We start from the raw sequence: 18,652 nt of genomic DNA, 5'->3' as shown, positions 1-18,652 counted from the left end.
AGTGTTGTTATGTAGTTACATTGTTACCACACTGAGTGTATGTATGTGTGTTTGTCAGGTTATGTATGTGTGTGTGTTTGTGTGTGTGACTGCATCTGATCTGCAGAGACCAGCTGATCACGTCAACAGCGACGCTCATTGGCTGTTCGCCTCGGCCAACCGGAGGCGAGCCGCAAAGCTCGACAGGGAAAAATTAAAAATACAAAAAAATCTACAAGCTGCCTGTTTTTGGAGCATATGCAGCTTGTACATCTTTTGTATTCTGTAGGGTTCATTTGAACTAAATATAGGATTATGTAAATGTAAATACCAATTATTAAGGATATAAAAGCATCTGTCTTTTACTGAATGTTCACAAAACATTCCTAACAAGCACGGGTTTTATTCTGAAGTCCACCAACGGAAGTCTTGGTTGTTTAGTTTAGCGCCTCACTTTATCTTATATCACAAAAGTTTAAACTAAATAATAAAACCACTGTATTATGAAATGAACCATTTTAAACTCCAGGTTTTACAGTACATTTACAACTAGCATGTATTTATTTTTACAAAGCTACAATGTCAACGATACACATACATTTACGTTCTAGGTTGCTTGCGTCAATAGAGAACCTGTCTGACAACTTTCTGCTGCTAAAATAAACACAGTATAGTCTGTCTCTACAAAGAGACAGAAACCTAGAGTCCACTTTCATTCCATATGACTCAAAAGCTCATGAATTACCTTGGCATGTGAGCTATTAGCTGGTCGGCACGACATTGTCGTCATAAAACGTGATAAAGTAGTGGAGTGCTGTTGAAAGCACAACAACTGCCTCTGACAGTGGACTTGTGTCAGACTTCGAGAGCTGGTTGACAGACTTGACACTCGTCAGCATCCGTAGTTTCCTGCGATACACCGAAACCCACAACCTATAGAATGATGTCTCCAGAGGCCAGGGATTTTATTTGTTTCCTACATTTTGTTTTGAATTATTATTTCAAAAATCATTCCCCAAAAAAGCAAAACATGTCGTTACAAACAATAAACAATAAAATGCAATGATTTTTTTCCCTAAGTAATGCAATGACTAAATAAAAGAAAGTCGTAGAAGTTCCATAAATTAGAAAACAAATGTTTAAGAAGTAGTGAAAATAGCCAATCTACAAGCTCACAACGCGGTAGATCTGCTGTTGTCATTAGTTAAATATCTAATTTCTCTTCAAGCCATATTTGTAGAGTTTGCACATCAATGTCATTTTACAGCAATAAGGAACAGCAGTCTCACATTCCGATGGGTCACAAATTCCGGTGTAACTCACACAGTCACGTGATCATAACAAGGCTTCAGGAGCGAGTTTTTTGCCGCGAAAAGCCCATGGTTCCTCAATAACTGTGTTTATAAAGATAAACAGGTTTTTAAACAGAAGAGGACAGCGTGTAACTACACATTAAAGTAACTTAGTTTAAACCTTCACTTCAGTCAGGATGTTTTGTGAGAAATCAATCGAACTGATCAGGGAACTTCATCGGATGGGTGACGGACAGCTGCCTGCCTTCAATGTAAGTGATCATGTTTGTTATCAGCCAAGGAATCATTGTAGTGTAAGTTTTCCTTATCCATTCTTAATGATCAGTAATTCAATGTAAGGTCTATTATCCGGGTGCCCCTATTATCCTACTATCATGTCAGTGAAACACTGTCGCAGTGAAGCAATCTCTAAATCAGAATGTTTGCAAAACAAAGATGTAGAGAGTTACATTTCTGGTTAGAATGTCTATGGATATCCTAAAGTGTCAAGAACATCAGTTTTCTAGTTTGTCAACCTGAATTTTTAGATCAACATGATATATAATAACAATCATAGCCTAAGTGTCCTGTTCTTCCAGAAATAAAGTGTGTTTGATGGATTGAAGTAGTTATTAGACGTTTGCATACAATTTCATGACAGTAGGCCTACATTTCACTGGTATAAGGTCAACTAAAAGGAAACTCAGGTGATCCTTGTGGCTTATTTAGCCTACATTGAGATCCTTTTCTTTAACTCATGACATAACATTGAATGACTGACAGACTGAACACAGTATGCAGTGCATATAATGAATAATACAGCTGTATTATCCATTAACTTTATTACTTGCAGGAGTTATCTAGACAGATTTGTGGTCATAATGATTTGTTCTATTAAAACTCCTAGAACTGGTCCCATCAGGCAGAGATGTGGCTTACATTATGTTACTAGGAACAGAAGTTGGGAATATAATAATTCTACTGTGCAACACTGCAAGCAAGTTTCTTTTTTTTTTTTTTTTTTTTTTTTTTTTTACTGTTGCTCCCCTCCATGAATCAATATGGATTTGGATTGATTGTCTACATGGAGTTTACTTTAATTTAGTTAAGTTTAGTTTAGAAGCAAATAACCATCCAATCAGACGATGAATGCGTTTGGAGGATCAGAAGAACCAAACATGTCCAGGATTTTAGTTATTTCCATCTAGCTCCTCTCACAAGCAACAGGGAAAACAACCGTCTGTTTTCCAATGATTAAAACCAATTTGCAACACAAAACAAACTTGACAGTGACCTAAGTCCCCCAGAGGCCAGTGTGTAGATGGGGTGTGTCCCTAGATAGATCAACCTGTCAAGTGATACCGGGAGGGAGTATCACAAGCATAACAAGTGACTGTGTTTCTAGCAACTGCCAGGCTGCTGGACAAAACCTAAGCCTGGCTGCCTGTGCCTAACTGATTTGCACTATACTGATGCACATTTAATGCATTTTAGGACTTCCATTGGGACTAAAAAAAAAAAAAAAAACATGACACTGACATGCACTATATTGAATGCACCACATGTGATTTAGGACCTCCTTTTAATGACAAGATACTGATTTTTCAAGGAGATGTCGCACACAACGTAGCCAAAGTGACAAAAGTTTTATTGTAGGACACAGAGTAACAATAAACCGACATCTCGGCAGTGCAACTAACTGCCTTGTTCAGGGTAGATAATGATTTTTAACATGGTACTTTCTCAGGCTTTGTGTGCGGTCTTGTTTTTGTTTCTTTACGGCTAATTCTTTCTTTTGCTCCTTGAGCTGCAAACGGGGAAGCCTGCAGAAACAAAGAGTTTCACCTCACTGTCACCTGTTATTGTGTTGTGACAATAAAGTTGATTGATTGATTGAGAACTAACGTCAGACCTCTGCTCTTAACAGGAAGATGGAATCCGTCAAGTTCTGGAGGAGATGAAGGCCTTGTATGAACAGAACCAAACTGATGTGTGAGTGCACACAACACGCGCACACACACACAGACACGCACCTATCGCTCTCTCGAACATACTTTAAAAATGACATTGTGTGGAGGGGTGGGTGATATGGTGATAAATATCGTTAAGACGATACAATGTCTCCACGATATGCCTTTTCAGAGATATCGTATGTATCATGATACAATGAGGGAGCCTTGTAAAATAATCCTGTTGAATTGTTAATACAGAGATTCATTGCAGAATTCATTTAAACCTGCACTTTGGTCTAAATCAGTTGTTCTCAAACTTTACGATGTCAAGGTCTCCCCTTAACTCTGTACAGTATACAAATTAATTACGGGTCCATTTGGTTTCATTTGTATACTGTCAGAGTTACATACTTTTAAGGGTCAATATAGACCTCCCAAAAGGAACCCAGAGAGTCCCTGGACCCCATTTCGAGGACCACTGGTCTAAATGGTCTGTTACTCCTTTTTCTTTTATTTTCTGTTACCTTGTAGGTGGTTGTACTGTTAAGTAACTTGAAAAATAACCATAAAAACCAACATAAAAAGGAATCGTGATGAGATTGTGTATCGTGATACCGCTTGGAAAAATATTGTGATATTGTATTTTTCCATATCGCCCACCCTAATTGTGTGTGTCTCTGTGTCTCTGTCTCTCATAGCAACGAGGCTAAATCAGAAGGCAGAGCTGAACTCATTCCGACCATTAAGTTCCGTCACTGCTGTCTACTGAGGAACCAACGCTGTCTCACGGCTTACCTGTATGTATGGATGTCGTATGTTGCTTTACAGAAACAGAATAAACTAGAAGCAGTGCTCTTCCGAGCACAGGTCTCCACCAGGCCACACAAATCGGCCTGTTATAGCGCCACCATGAGGCTGATTTAAAAAATGTGGGGCAGAGGTTCTGAATTAGCATCCAGGGAGTGTGTGTGCTCAGTTTGGCAGCGATCGGGCCAACGGCGCCGGAGATTAGCTGGTAACAACCAGGCCACACAAATCGGCCTGTTATAGCGCCACCATGAGGCTGATTTGAAAAATGTGGGGCAGAGGTTCTAGATTGGCATCCAGGGAGTGTGTGTGCTCAGTTTGGCAGCGATCGGGCCAACGGTGACTGAGATTAGCTGTTCACAAACTGCGAGGACGCACGGACGCACACACGGACGCACGGACGGACGGACGGACGGACGGACGGACGGACGGACGGAGGGGAAAACATACTCTCCCTCAGCCTTCGGCTGGTGGAGACAAAAAACAACTGTATTAGGAAACTATTAGATGAGGTTCCAAGTGTTCCAAGTGCTTGTCAGGGTGGGGGGGTCCCCAGTCCAAATATGATTCTTTTTTGGGGGGTCAGGGCCTGAAAAGGTTGAGAACCACTGCCGTCAATGTAGAGCAGTGTTTCTCAAAGCGGATTCAGGGACTCTGTGGGTTCCTTTAGAGGGGGTCTAAATTGACCCATACAAGTCTGTAACTCTAACAGTATACAAATGGACCCTTATGGGTCCATTTGGTTCCATTTGTATACTGTCAGAGTTGAGGGAAGACCTTGAAATGTAAAAGTTTGAGAAACACTGGTGTAGAGTATAGAAACCCATCCAGAACCTGTTACGCGACACGGTTCACTTGGGGGCGGTTCAGTGGCTCGGGGGTAGAGAAACCGTCATTAGAACACAGAGGGTTCCCGAAAGGTTCCCAGTTGGATCCTGGGCTCCCCCAGAGTTAGTGTGGAAGAGTCCTTGAGCAAGACTCTGAACCCCTAGTTGCTCCCGGTGAGCACATTGGTGCCTTGCACGGTGTCCTCCGCCATCGGTGTATGAATGTGTGGGTGAATTGGTGAATGTAATGCACAATCTCTGTAAATCGCCTTGGATAAAGGCACTATAGAAATGCCCCATTTAGCATTTACCTTTTTTGTTGTAACGGAAAAGAGCCATTATGAGCCAGTGATTTAGTTGGTCTTCCAGGTATCGTATCACAGACAGGCATCAGTGTTTAGTTTGGGATGTACACTATGTATGTACTGTATGTATAATGCAGGGTTTCCCAAAGTGGGTGCCATGGTACCCTAGAGTGCCGTGATGCCAGTCCAGGGGTGCCGTGAGTCAGAAAGGTTTGAAAACCCCTGGTATATTGTATGTTATGATGTATTCCAGGTATGACAGACTGCTGGGTGTATCATTGTTTAGTTTGGAATATACACTATGCATGTATAATGTATGTTATGATGTATTCCAGGTATGACAGGCTGCTGCGTATCCGAGCGCTGAGGTGGGAGTACGGCAGCGTCCTGCCTCCTAACATCCGCTTCCACATGTGTGCTGAGGAGGTGAGTCCATGTCCTCGTCTCCTTTGCTACCTCCTACTGGGGAGGTGAGTCCAGTCCACTTCCCCTTTCCTACCTCCTACTGAGGAGGTGAGTCCAGTCCACGTCTCCTTTGCTACCTCCTACTGGGGAGGTGAGTCCAGTCCACATATCCTTTGCTACTATACAGGGTTCCAACTGTCATGAAATTCCTGGAAATATTTTGAAATTAGAAAAATATTTTTCCAGTACTGGAAAAGTTTTGGAATTTAACAAGGGTCCTGGAAGGTCCTGGAAAAAAATATCTATGCATTGTCTTTGGTTATTGATTTTGTTAACACCTCTGAAATGACAAATTAAACATGGGCCAAATTGTCAAATATTAGAGGCAGAAATTGTGAAAATATCAGATCTACATGCTCACAACGCCTCGCAACGTGAGGCGTTGTGAGCATGTAGATCTGCTATTTTCACAATAGAACCGTGTTATAGAAAATTCCTCAACTCTTAGTGCTCGTCAGGGTGGGGGTCCCCAGTTAAAACATGATTATTTCGGGGGTCACAGCCTGAAAAGGTTGAGAACTACTGGCATACACTACCTGTCTTTGGGCATTGCGCATAGGAGTAAGCGACCTGTTATTGAGCTGAATTATTGTTATATAGTCCTGGAAATTCGGTTAAATATTCTGGAAAAGTTTTGGAAATTAATTGGTAAAAATGTGTGGGAACCCTACCGGGGAGGTGAGTCCAGTCCACGTCTCCTTTCCTACCTCCTACTGAGGAAGTGAGTCTAGTCCACGTCTCCTTTGCTACCTCCTCCTGAGGAGGTGAGTCCTCCTCAGTAGCCAAATTCCAATACCCCAAATCTCTGCTCATTCGGCTCACTCACACTCGGGCCTCCAGCTTAACCTGGAAATAGTTTTGTCCCCATTTGTCATTAGATTTTTGGAGGACCCTAGCGGAGTGTAATTAATGTGTTGGCTCCGCAGAGGTTCTAAAAAATGTTCCAACATTAACCACTTGAACCCCAGCATCCCTATTCTGAAGGGACCATTAGCTGAAAATAGACGATCTACAAGCTCTCAACACCTCGACGTAGATCATCTATTTTCGGCAGAGAGGTTTGGTGTAGAAGGAAAAAAGAGAAGACCAAGTAAAGAGCAAACTGTCTGGTTTACTAGTATTGTTTTACTTAGTATTGTGGTTTTAAAGTGGCTAAATGTCTGAAAACACTTGAACATGAATCCTGCATTTTAATAGAAAATATAATGTGTAAACAAAAAACAAAACAAAAAAAACATTAATTTACACAACACTGATAGTGCTATCAAACAAGTCTATGAAGCTATCTATGTTGTTATTTATTTTTTTAATTGCACTTTTTGACCCCAGGAAGAATAGTCACTGCTGAGTGCTGAGACAGTCACTAATGGGAATCTAAAATAACGATCTATGAAAAGGTTAAATCTGCAACACAATGTTATACAATATAGCCTATTGTCCCTGCTTCATCTCTCAGCGAAGAGGTCCTTGAAAAACAGAAAAACATACATTGAAGACAATGATTACTATGGGAGTGTAAACCTATTTAACACTTAATTTAAATAAACATAATGTTGTTTTCTTTAAGCTGGAGTGGTTCAACCAGTATAAGAAGTCCCTGGCCGGGTTCATGAGGTCCGTAGGGGGAGAGGAAGGCCTGGACATCACCCAGGACATGAAGCCTCCAAAGAGTCTCTACATCGAGGTGAGAAGTGGTACTCCAAATTACACTAGATATTAACCAGTTAACTAGTTAAATGGACACTGAGTTTGACTGAAAATACTGACAGTGATAGTTTTACAATGTCGACATTTAGCAGGCGCTTTTAGCCAGAGCGACTTGCATAACAAGCAAGGTAAATAATCACATACATAGTGAGACAATGCAGTGCCTCAAGAGAATAGGATACCAGGTAAACAATGGACCTAGCATCTGTATAAATGACATGCTATCAAAATTACATTTATCATTGTGGTCAAGGTTTAAAAACATATCAAATAACTGAAGCTAATATACAACATGCATAAGATGTACTGTATGACAATGGGAATGACTCTACCACTATAAAGGTCCTATGTGGCCATCTAGTGACCACATCTAGTAACAACAGGTTAAAGTGTGCCATTATAAAAGTCACCCTCTAAAGCGGTTCTCACCCTCATTTGATATGCATTAGGCCATGGACCTCCATTTAATATGTCTTTAAATCTATGGGACTCCAATTTGCACTGTACAATCCTTAGTGTTAATTTAACTGATCCAAATAGACCCACAAGTTGAATTGGAGTAACGCTTGGAGTTAGAGAACGGTACAGGTCCATTAGGCTCCTAGGCCTAGCTATCAATACTTTTACCCATGGACCCCCTGGAACCCCCCCAAGGACCCCTGGGGGTTCCCTCTCCCCACATTGAGAACCACTGTTCTAAAGCATGTAAATAAATCTAAACAGCGATTGATGGCGTTACACTAGCTTTATATTCTATATCTATATAGTTGGTGCATTTCCGATACTTCTGTGACTGTGGAGAGCTAAGTTCCATTTCTCAGTGGTTTTTGTCATCTATGAAGGTTAAAGTACAAAAATGGCAGCACAATTTGTGAGAGCCGCTGAAAGTTTTTTTCTCATTCACTTACTCTAGTCTACACTATACTATAAAGGAAAAAATACCCCAAAAAATCTGCTTTAAGTATCATGTGAGGGGTCAAACTAGGGGTTTTTAATGATTCTGAATCCATTGCAAGCATTTGTTTTGCAGGAAAAAAATTCCTTGGGCTAAAAACGGACCCCACGAAACTGTGAAAAGTGATGACTCATCACTAAACCATAGTTTTGTCGGGCCGTTTTAGCCCAAGGAATGTTTTCTTTTTTTTTTCTTTTTTTTTGCAAAACAAATGCTTGCAATGGATTCAGAATCATTAAAAACCCCTAGTTAGACCCCTCACATGATACTTAAAGCAGACTTTTGGGGGTATTTAGTAAGTAGTATAGTAAGTATTTAGTTAGTATTAGTAGTATAGTAAGTGGATGAGACACACACTTTCAGCGGCTCTCACACATTTTGCTACGATTTTGGGAGGGCCATGGGAGCTCAATTTGTTATTTTACCTTCATAGATGATAAAACCACTGAGAAACAGAACGTTGCTCTCCACGGTCACAGAGGTATCGGAAACGCACCAACTAATAGTATAGAATAGGGTCTTTTTGTTTTTATTGTCAAAATTGGAACTGGAACACTCAATTGAAGCTGATGAATGGCTACTTATAAAGAACCAGAGAGGAGGTCCCTGTTACTCAACAAACCATCTATAGCAGCAAGGAATTATACTGTCACAATACAGAGCTTTAACTTGGTTTTCACGGACAAAACATTTGTGTTAAAAAAAAAAAAGGAAAAAAAAAAGTTTTAATAAAATTCATGTCGTCCACAGGTGAGGTGTTTAAAGGACCACGGCGAGTTTGAAATAGACGATGGAACCATTATTCTGCTGAAGAAAAACAGCCAGGTAAAGTTTAATCTGATCATTCTGATGAGTTTGGTTTTGATATCCTCATGGATTAAAGCAAAATAAAATCTCTGGAAAAATGTGATTTGTGCAAGTCTGACTGAAAGTCTTGAAAGTCCGGCCTCAGGTCTAACCTAAAACAGGCCATCTACAAGTGTTGTAAGCTTGTAGATAGTCTGTTGTTGTTGCATGACATGCTTCCATCGAAGACGTGCTGGCGACTATGGAATCCAACGCAATTGAGAACTTAAATCCATCATGCATCCTATAGATCAGAGGTTCCCAAACTTTTTTGTCTCAGGGCACCCCATAAATATTATTTTTAATCCGAGGCACCCCTACATTATAATTTTCACTCCCAGCACCTTATATTTATAGCATATCGTCGTTGTCGGGTAGAAACCTTGTATGTCCAAAACCGTTCGTTTTGTATTTATCATCTAAAAACTGTACTAAACTAGTGAAAACAGCAAATCTACAAGCACACAATGCCTCGCATTGCGAGGCGTTGCGACAGTCTGATGAAGCAGGGCTTTGCTTTACCAAAAGATGTACACATTTGAAACTTGGAAATACAAGGTTTCTGCCTGACAGTGACGATATATTAGTGATTATGTTGCGAGGAAAACGTTGAGATAATAGCCATTTTGGTTAGAACTGACAGAAAATGACTTTGTACTTCAAGTTTAAAATGACACTAAATATTAAATAGTGTCCAAATAAATTCCATATATCATAGACTTATCTTGCGGCACCCCTGGACTGCCGCCACGGCACCCCTGGGTGCCCCGTCACCCACTTTGAAAACCCCTGCTCCCAGATATAGAGTGCGTTGCGATTCTGCCTACTGTTTTTTTTTTTTTCCTTCCTGGGACAATTAAGTGTCTTCTCAACTCATGAATGTTATGCATCAAAGGAACATGAATATTAACACATCTACTGTCGGTTATATCATTAATTCCTAGGTCCAAATGTAATCAGATTACTTCCTGGAACGGACGATGATTTAGTTTTTTCTTTCACCCGGTAAAGAAGAACAATAACCGTGGCCATCCGTACTTTTGCTATGGTCCGTAGAGGAGGGCTTGTTTTAAACAAGAACGCAATCAATCCATAAACCAACAGAGGTTTTCATTTCCTGATGACTATATCTCCTGAAGGATTATGGGAATTTGAGTTTTTGCATCAATGTCGGTGCCGCAGACCACACGCTACACGTACGGTTTACAATAAGAAACATTATATCCCAATTTAAAGGGATATTTCACTTTCAAAAAAACTTTTGGTCATTTTATCGTCTAATCAAGCTTTAATGAACACCGTGAACAGTTTCTAGTTAGCTTGATTCAATATTTAGATATTTGATGTAAATGTTACCAGGCCCTCCAGGCACAGGGCCTCTCCCCATACACACCCATTGTAACTTCAAACTCCATTTTTTTTTTGTTATCAAATATTTTTATTTTCCATAATCAAAAGAAAAATGCAATTAACAGACAAACAACACAAACAATAGTAAAACAAGAAAAGGAAAAGAAAACCCACCCACCCCCTTTCCCCGGACCAACACGGAATGTACAATAGTGCATGCCTGTGCTAGGCTGTTACCACTATATAGTGATTTCTTGAATCATAGCCTTAAGCTTATCTGCAATGTCCGACCACATATTAATGTTTTCTTCTTTTGCTCCGTGTAACCTTGCTATCGACTGCTCTAAATATACTATATCTAGAAAGGTTAAGGCCCACTGGCGAAACGTTAACGTATGAGGAGGTTTCCACCGCGTAGCTACCATCTTCTTCGCCGCCGTTACACCAGCAAAGAAGATGCGCTTGCGTATATTGTTTAGTTGCAACTGTGAGACGTCATTTAATAAAAATAAAGAAGGAGAAGATATGATATTGATACTAAAAATAGTTGAAAGTTTTGAGGCAACCATATTCCAGAATGACGACACATTTGGGCATTCCCAAACCATGTGAAGGAAGGTACCAATACTATTTGAGGCGCAGAGAGTGCAGTTGGGATTATTCAAAATCCTCATAGCACATAGTCTGCGGGGAGTTAAATAAGTCCGATGAACAAAATTTAAATGAATTTGTTGATGGTCTGGATTTCTAGAAGATAGCCTAATGTTAGACCATACTGTGTCCCAACAAAAGTCAGGGTCCAAATTTGGTACATCATTCCTCCAAACAGTATCAACAGATAGGGGCCCATAACTACAGTCTAATAAAAAACCATAGAGGGTGGAAACCAAACCTCTTGTTCTGTTACCATCACAGATAAACTCATGGAAGGGGTGCAATCTAAGGGGAGCTTGCCATGGGACCCCATAGGTCCTCATGGACGTTCTCAGTTGGAAGTAGAAAAAAAGGGTATTTCCAGGCAGATTGAAGATGTCACACAAATCTCGAAAAGGTCGTAAACCATTTCTATCAAATAAGTCCCCTAATGTACGAATCCCCTTAGCCCTCCACCTTGGAAAGCGAATGGGGCGATCCTCGATTAAAAGTCTTTGATTATTGAACACTGGGGAAAATAAGTTCCATTTACAATCAATCTTACACATCTTTTCAGCTGCCCTCCATACTGCCACTAAATGAGAAATGATAGGTCCAAAGCGAACTTTGCATTGATGTGTAGTTATGTTTGAATAGATAAGATCTCTCAATTCAACAGGCTGCACTAAACTCTCCTCAAGCTCTCTCCAAGAAACCTTATTTGCTGGGTTAAACCAATTTAAAAGGGGGCGGAGCGTGAAGGCCCAATAATAAAATTTAAAGTTGGGCAATGAAAGGCCGCCATCATCTCTAGCACGTTGTAATAGAGAAAGTTTAAGACGAGGGCGTTTCCCTTTCCACACAAACTTAGATATCGAAGAGTGAAGCTTATTCCAGTATTGCGGCGGTGGTGGCAAAGGGAGCATAGAGCTTACAAAGTTAACCCTAGGAAGAACATTCATCTTTATGATTGAAACTCGAGCTTGGAGAGAGTTGGGCAAAGATGACCATCTATCTAAATCAAGACAAATCTTATTTAGAGTGTCACCATAGTTGTTCTTAACAATAGCCTGAAGAGAGGGGAAAATATCTATGCCAAGATATTTGAATTGGCTTACTACTGGGATTATGGGCGGCAGGATAGCAGATCTCATCTGATCATTTAGAGGTAGAAGGGCTGACTTCGTCCAATTAATTTTGTAGCCGGAAATGGAACTGAACTGATCAAAAATTTGAAGGACGTGAGTAATTGACTGTGGTGCATTCTCAAGGAACAGTAGAATATCATCAGCATATAGGGAAATGCGATGCTGTGTGTTGTTAATCGAAACAGGAGTAATATCTGCAGACTGACGCACTGTCTGAGCCAAGGGTTCGAGTGAAAGTGCGAAAAGGAGAGGACTAAGGGGACAACCCTGCCTTGAAGATCTGCCAATCGTGAATAGCGGCGAACAGATCTTACCGGTTAGGACCATGGCTGACGGATTAGAATAAAGTACTTTAACAAAATGTATGAATGAAGCACCAAATCCCATTTTATCTAGTACAGCCCACAGGTAAGACCATTCCAGACGATCAAATGCTTTCATCGCATCGAGCGACAACACTGCGGCGGGGGTCCTCAGCTCCTTAGCCCTATCGATGATATGCAATAGTCGTCTAGTATTATCAGAGGCTAGTCTAGTTCCTATGAAACCTGTCTGATCACAGTGTACTAAGGTGGTCATAAAACCCTGCAAGCGACGCGCAAGCACCTTAGCAAAAACTTTTAGATCAGAATTCAAAAGTGAAAGCGGTCTATAGCTTGCGCAATCTGTGGGATCCTTGTTCTTCTTCAACAATAATGATATAATAGCTACATTCACATCCCTGGAGAAAGAGCCACTTTCAATTGCATATCGAAACATGTCTAGCATCAGCTGACCTAGATCTTCCCAAAAGATGGCATAAAGTTCAGGGGGTATCCCATCCAAACCAGGCGACTTGCCCCTACGCATTGCGAGCACAGCTTCCTGTAATTCCGCCAGATGGAGCGGTCTATCTAAGGCTTCCGCATCCGCCTCGCTAAGGGTTGGTAACTGTATGTTGGATAAAAATTCATTGCATACTGCATCATCGTGAATGACCTCGGAGGTGTAGAGCTCATCATAAAAAGCACGAAACGTGGCATTGACCTCTTTGGGTTCTGTAACCATGGCTCCAGTTGTTGATTTGACACTAACAATATCAGCAAAATGCTCATTGGATCTAAGACGTAAAGCCAGTAAGTGACTGGGTCTTGCACTATTAAAATAGTAGTTTTGCCTTGTGCGTTTCATTTGAAATTCTGAGCGGCGCTTGAGAATGGAGTTAATTTCTTTCTTAACTAGCTCCCTCTGGGTTGCTGTACTAACATCAAAGTTATTTTGGAGAGAATTATCCAAAGTAGAAAACCGAGATTCCAATTCCACCAGTTTGGCTGACCTTAATTTTCTCTGAGTGGACGCATAGAGGGTTGTATTACTCCTGATAAAGCCTTTAATTGCATCCCAAAGAATTCTGGGATCCTCAACTGAGCCTGTATTGATATTTATAAATTCGCGCAAACCAGTTTGAAACTGAGCTACAAATGCCGCATCGCGCAGCAGTGTGGTGTTAAACCGCCATCTAGGAGCTCTATCTATAACCTGTTTCAGTGAAGCAACACACAGCACCGCCTTGTGATCCGAGAGTGACATTGGGAGCAACTCTACCTTGGCAATTTTATGAAACAAGCTAACAGGGGCAAAAACGTAATCGATCCTAGAGAATGAAGCATGCCTACCCGACAGAAAAGAAAAATCTCTAACCGTTGGGTTCATTAAACGCCAGATGTCGAGTAAGCCAGTTGAGTTTGCCCAAGCACGTAGTTCTGCAGAGGCTAGTGCTTGTTCTCTGCTTTCTACCCCAGTGGATCTATCTAGGTTATGTTGCCATGTTGCATTGAAGTCAGCACCAACAATGAATTTGAAATCCGTCAGTTCCAATAAGGTTTTAGTTAGTAATTTGTAAAACTCTTTGTCTAAAACATTTGGAGCATACACAGAGACTAGTGCTAGCATTTTACCCTCCAAGCGGATTTTAGCAACAGCTATCCTCCCGTCACTGTCAGACCAATCACCCAAAAAATCCAACCTAAGGTTACGTCTAGCCAATATGGCTACTCCCTTGGTTTTGGAAGAAGCAGCTGAAAAGGCTAAAACACGATAATGTTTATTAGCCAATCGGTTGGAATGCTCTTTTAAAAGATGAGACTCCTGTATAAATGCAAAGTCAATTGATTTAGATCGCAAAACCCCCAAAATGCTGGTTCGCTTATGCGGTATATTCGCTCCCCTTACATTGAAACTTAGAAATTTATATTCTGTCATAATTGTGGTTCAAACCATACGCACAGCAAGCACAGTAGAACATTTTAGAATTTCCTAGTTGGTCCCTCACAACAAACCTTCCCAACAGAAAAACAAAACAACCCCAAAAGGAACAGAAAGGAAAAAGCAACATCAAACGAACATAAAAAAACACATAACATTGAAGCTTGAGGGGGAAAACCCCATTAGCATCAGAGTGCACAAAAACAGTTCCCCACCCCATCAACCTATTAGTCAACCTTCATTTCACTCTGTCAGAGAGTGCAAACAAGTAACTGCCCAAAAGTAACCATACATTGCCCTCTGGTGGTTATGTAAATATATAACAGATCACCAAAGTAAAAACAACAACAAAAAAGTGCCTTCTTGTGGCTGAATAGCTCTCAAACATTCCATCCGCTCAAATTATGATCAATCTCCCCACTTCATATCACTTAAATAAATGAGAATGGTATGTTAACATTTCTAGTAAAGAAGGGGGAGAGAAAAAAGAAAAGAATAAAGGGGAAAAAAAAAGAGAGGGGACTATAACAACTGTAATAATAATAATCAGTCCAGCATTAGGCCCACTTAGAATGTGATAAAGCCCTATAAGCCACGTTAATGCAAATAACCAAACACTTGTGACAGATATGTGGAAATAAGGCTGTCACCACGACAAGGCACTAATATAATATTAATAATAAAAATAAATAAAAAAGGAAATCAGTGTATATGATATAAAACATATATGCACTTACATATGTAGTTAGAAATAGAAATTAAAAGCACATACGGGGGGCCATATGCAGCAAAGCACACACAGTGTTAATGCATACTGCGCCACACACAGCCCCCCCCATGCATCCATGCATACAAACCACAATTACTAATTAGAAGGGGGAAAAAAAGAAAGAAAAGAAAAGTCTGTATACATAAGTATTTACATAAAACACAGTTATGTATGATCAGGAAACCATATACAACACAGCACACATGATGCATACTGCGCCATATACAGCTCCCTGTACATGCCCAAAAGGCCAGTGCAAACTTAGATAAATGTCAATCATATTAGTTAAGTCTGTTTCCGTCTTAAACAGTAAACTACCATACTTCAAACAGTGAACATACCCAATCACGACTACAAAATAAATATCCCCAATTCAGAGCTCCCCTCTCCCCCATCAAGAAATTAACATCTTAGAAGACAACAAGTAAAGTAGGTAAATAACTACCCCCCCCCCCCCCCCCCCCCCCCCCAGACAGCGGATCCACGAGCACGTAGAGCCAACGCGCCACGAGATCGTACATCCGCCAGCTATTAAGATTAGGAAAAAAAAAAGGAAAGAAAAGAACGAGTCAATGAGCCAGGGAGAGAGAGAGAGAGGAGAAGCAGAGATAGGTAGAGAGACATAGAGAAAGGGCGGGAGAGCGAGTGGTCTCTGGAACCGCGGAGCCTTCACAATTTAGACCATATTATTTATATCTGTTTCGCCTTAAACAGTAGGCTACATTACTCAATACAAAGGCCAAAGCCCAGTCTCGCCCTCCTACCCGAGAAAGTAGCGTTTTAGGAGGCATAAACGAACCATAAACTAACAACCAACATAGCCGCCATTACCTAACAGAAAGAGAGAGAGAGAGAGAGAGAGAGAGAGAGAGAGAGAGAGAGAGAGAGAGAGAGAGAGAGAGAGAGAGAGAGAGAGAGAGAGAGAGAGAGAGAGAGAGAGAGAGAGAGAGAGAGAGAGAGAGAGAGAGAGAGAGAGAGAGAGAGAGAGGGAAAGCCGAGATAGATAGAGAGACACAGAGGGAAGACGAGAGAGAGAGCAGGCTCGGAACCGGGACACGGAACACGTTAGACAAAGCTTAACAGAGAGAGATAAAACCCTCTAGACCTATATAGTAAGCAGCACAACGCTCAATAAGAGCAAAGAAAAAGAATACAATAATAACAAGAACAATGTCCATTATATTCAAACAAAAAAGACAGTGAATTATGCTTATAGCTTTATCAGCCCTAAATCCTCTCTCCTTGCGGTAACCTAAATTAAACGAGTAACACCCATCTGCTTACAGATCTTATTAAAAAATAAAATATATCTTATTCTTCAATACAAATAAAATAGGCATTATGAAACGAAACACTTGAAAACACAACGTCAATTCAGATGATGAGTCCAAAACAATAAGTAGGCTTACATTAACAACTCACCCTTTGGGGAGGAGGAGGAGGAGAGAGTGAGGAAAGAAAGACGCTGCGTAAAAGTCATCTCCAAAGTCCCAGCCAGCTTACCAACAGTCCATTAAAGGCAAAAGGATATCACATCGGCAGAATGTGTTTGAAAGCACGCGATCACAAAAGCAAAAGTGTCCCTGGTAAAAGTTAGTTCTCTGTAACTGTCGTCTCATCATCCTGCGTAGCTAGAGTCTCGTCCGCAGCACCTGGAGTCTTGAACTTATCCTTGCAAAAGGCCAGCGCTTCCTTGGGTGAGTTGAAAGTAGAAGTCGCCTCATCCACGGTTATCCAGAATTTGCTCGGGTGCCTTATTCCGTATTTAACTCCTTCCGGTGATGGAACGTAGGAATTCCTTTACTGGCCCGAAAGCTGCCCTTCTCTTTGATGTTTCAGCAGCCCATTCGGGGAAAATATACACCTTTTTGCCATTGTATGTCAGTTGGCCTGCTTTCCTGGAGAGCTGGAGTATGCGTTCCTTTACCCGGAAAAAATGGATCCTTGCCAGGAAAGCCCTTGGTTTATCAGAACGTGGATTGCCGGTCCGATGAGCACGATCCACCTCCGGGGGGGAGTCGGGAAACTCGTCGGGGAATGTTTTCTGCAAAAAAGACTGGATAAAGGCCACTGGGTCAGCCTTTTCTAGCCCAGGAGAGATCCCAATCACTCTTATGTTGTTCCTACGACTCCGGTCTTCTGCTATGACGAGCTTCTCCTCCAGATTAGCACATCTTCTCTCCAATTCAGTGATACACATCTGCAAACTGTCCATGGAGGAACCAAAGTTCTCAATGGCCTCCCCATGTTCAGCCACGGTCGTGTTCAGCGTGGCGACTGCAGGACGCAGCTCCTTTCCGAAGTCATCAATCTTCTTCAGTAATTTCTTCTCCAAGCCAAGCATCATGGGTTGAATAAAACCATCCATAAACTCTTTCAGTGATTCCTTGAGGACCTCGCGCAGCATGCTCTTTGTAACCGGAGCGTCAGCGTCGCCCTGCATTGCGCCAGCCATGTTGTCAGCGTTTGCGGTCGGAGACCTGGTACTCCTCGACCTCGTGTTAATCGTATTCGGCATGAAACACGAAACAACTGCAAAAACAGACACTCACCAGTGTTTTGGCGTTTAAAGTCTCAAAAGAACTATAAAGGCAGTAAAAAATGGGCTTAAAAATGTGAAAACTTTGCACCTCTACAGAGCTCAACAAACGCGTCCTACTCGGTCGCCATCTTGTCGGAACTCATGTGTCTTCAAACTCCATTTTAACCATGATAGATTAATTAAAAACACCAATTATTTTTCTGGTGACTCATACTACCATCCGAATACATGAGCAGGCTGTGTTTTTTACATAATGTTTTTCATTTATCTTTAATAATTCTTTAGTGTATTCATCTTTTTCCATTTGCCTAAAGAATTATCACAAATAAATGAAAAAAGTTATTGAAAAAACACAGCCTGCTCACTTATTAGGAGGGTATTATGAGTCACCAGAATGAATCTATCATGGTTAAAATGGAGTTTGAAGTTACAATGGGTGTGTATGGGGAGAGGCCCTGGGCCTCTCCCCATACACTGTTCAGGGTGTTCATAAAAGCCTGATTAGACAATAACATTTCCAAAGGTTTTTTTTAAAGTGAAATATCCCTTTAAGTTGTTTTTTGTAATCAACCGTTGGATTTGAAAACCCAACTTTATCTCCTTGTGTTTTCACAGCACTTCCTGCCTCGGTGGAAATGTGAGCAGCTGATTCGTCAGGGCGTCCTGGAGCATGTGATGTCATGATGAGCAGGCGTGACACGGAGAAATGTGTCCATGGCAAAGATTTTGAAATATTAATAATACAATAAAAATATGAACAATACAATGTTCTCATTTCGTTTCTGCAATGTGCGATGAAAGCATTGACTGTACTGATAAAGACCCAACTAT

General features: G+C 41.1%; 2 protein-coding genes across 4 annotated transcripts in view; one reads left to right on the top strand and one right to left on the bottom strand.

Annotated features, from left to right (window-relative positions):
- Positions 1–816, bottom strand: part of LOC308296578 (lysophosphatidylserine lipase ABHD12-like) — a 37,722-nt gene extending 36,906 nt beyond the window's left edge. Inside the window, exon 1 of the mRNA XM_080739890.1 lies at positions 725–816. The gene's annotated coding sequence lies outside the window, so the exon portion shown is untranslated. The remainder of the gene's footprint in view (positions 1–724) is intronic.
- A 652-nt stretch (positions 817–1,468) lies between these two features.
- gins1 (GINS complex subunit 1 (Psf1 homolog)) lies at positions 1,469–18,540 on the top strand (the record flags this gene model as incomplete). 3 transcript variants are annotated; one of them, XM_080740527.1, is made up of 7 exons in its annotated part: positions 1,469–1,543; positions 3,199–3,263; positions 3,922–4,020; positions 5,498–5,588; positions 7,195–7,311; positions 9,040–9,114; positions 18,437–18,540. In XM_080740527.1, the coding sequence occupies 7 exons, from the start codon at positions 1,469–1,471 to the stop codon at positions 18,503–18,505; spliced, it is 591 nt and encodes a 196-aa protein (XP_080596653.1). In that variant the 3' UTR covers positions 18,506–18,540. The 3 variants fall into 3 exon arrangements, with proteins under 3 accessions (XP_080596653.1, XP_080596654.1, XP_080596655.1); XM_080740528.1 differs by lacking the exon at positions 7,195–7,311; XM_080740529.1 differs by lacking the exons at positions 3,199–3,263; positions 3,922–4,020; positions 5,498–5,588.
- Positions 18,541–18,652: the final 112 nt, after the last annotated feature.

This window comes from Nannobrachium achirus (genome assembly GCF_963921795.1).
Source record: "Nannobrachium achirus genome assembly, chromosome: 13".
NCBI classification, from domain to species: domain Eukaryota; kingdom Metazoa; phylum Chordata; class Actinopteri; order Myctophiformes; family Myctophidae; genus Nannobrachium; species Nannobrachium achirus.
The sequence above is the reverse complement of the archived record's forward strand: the minus strand, read 5'-3'. Positions and strand labels throughout refer to the sequence as shown.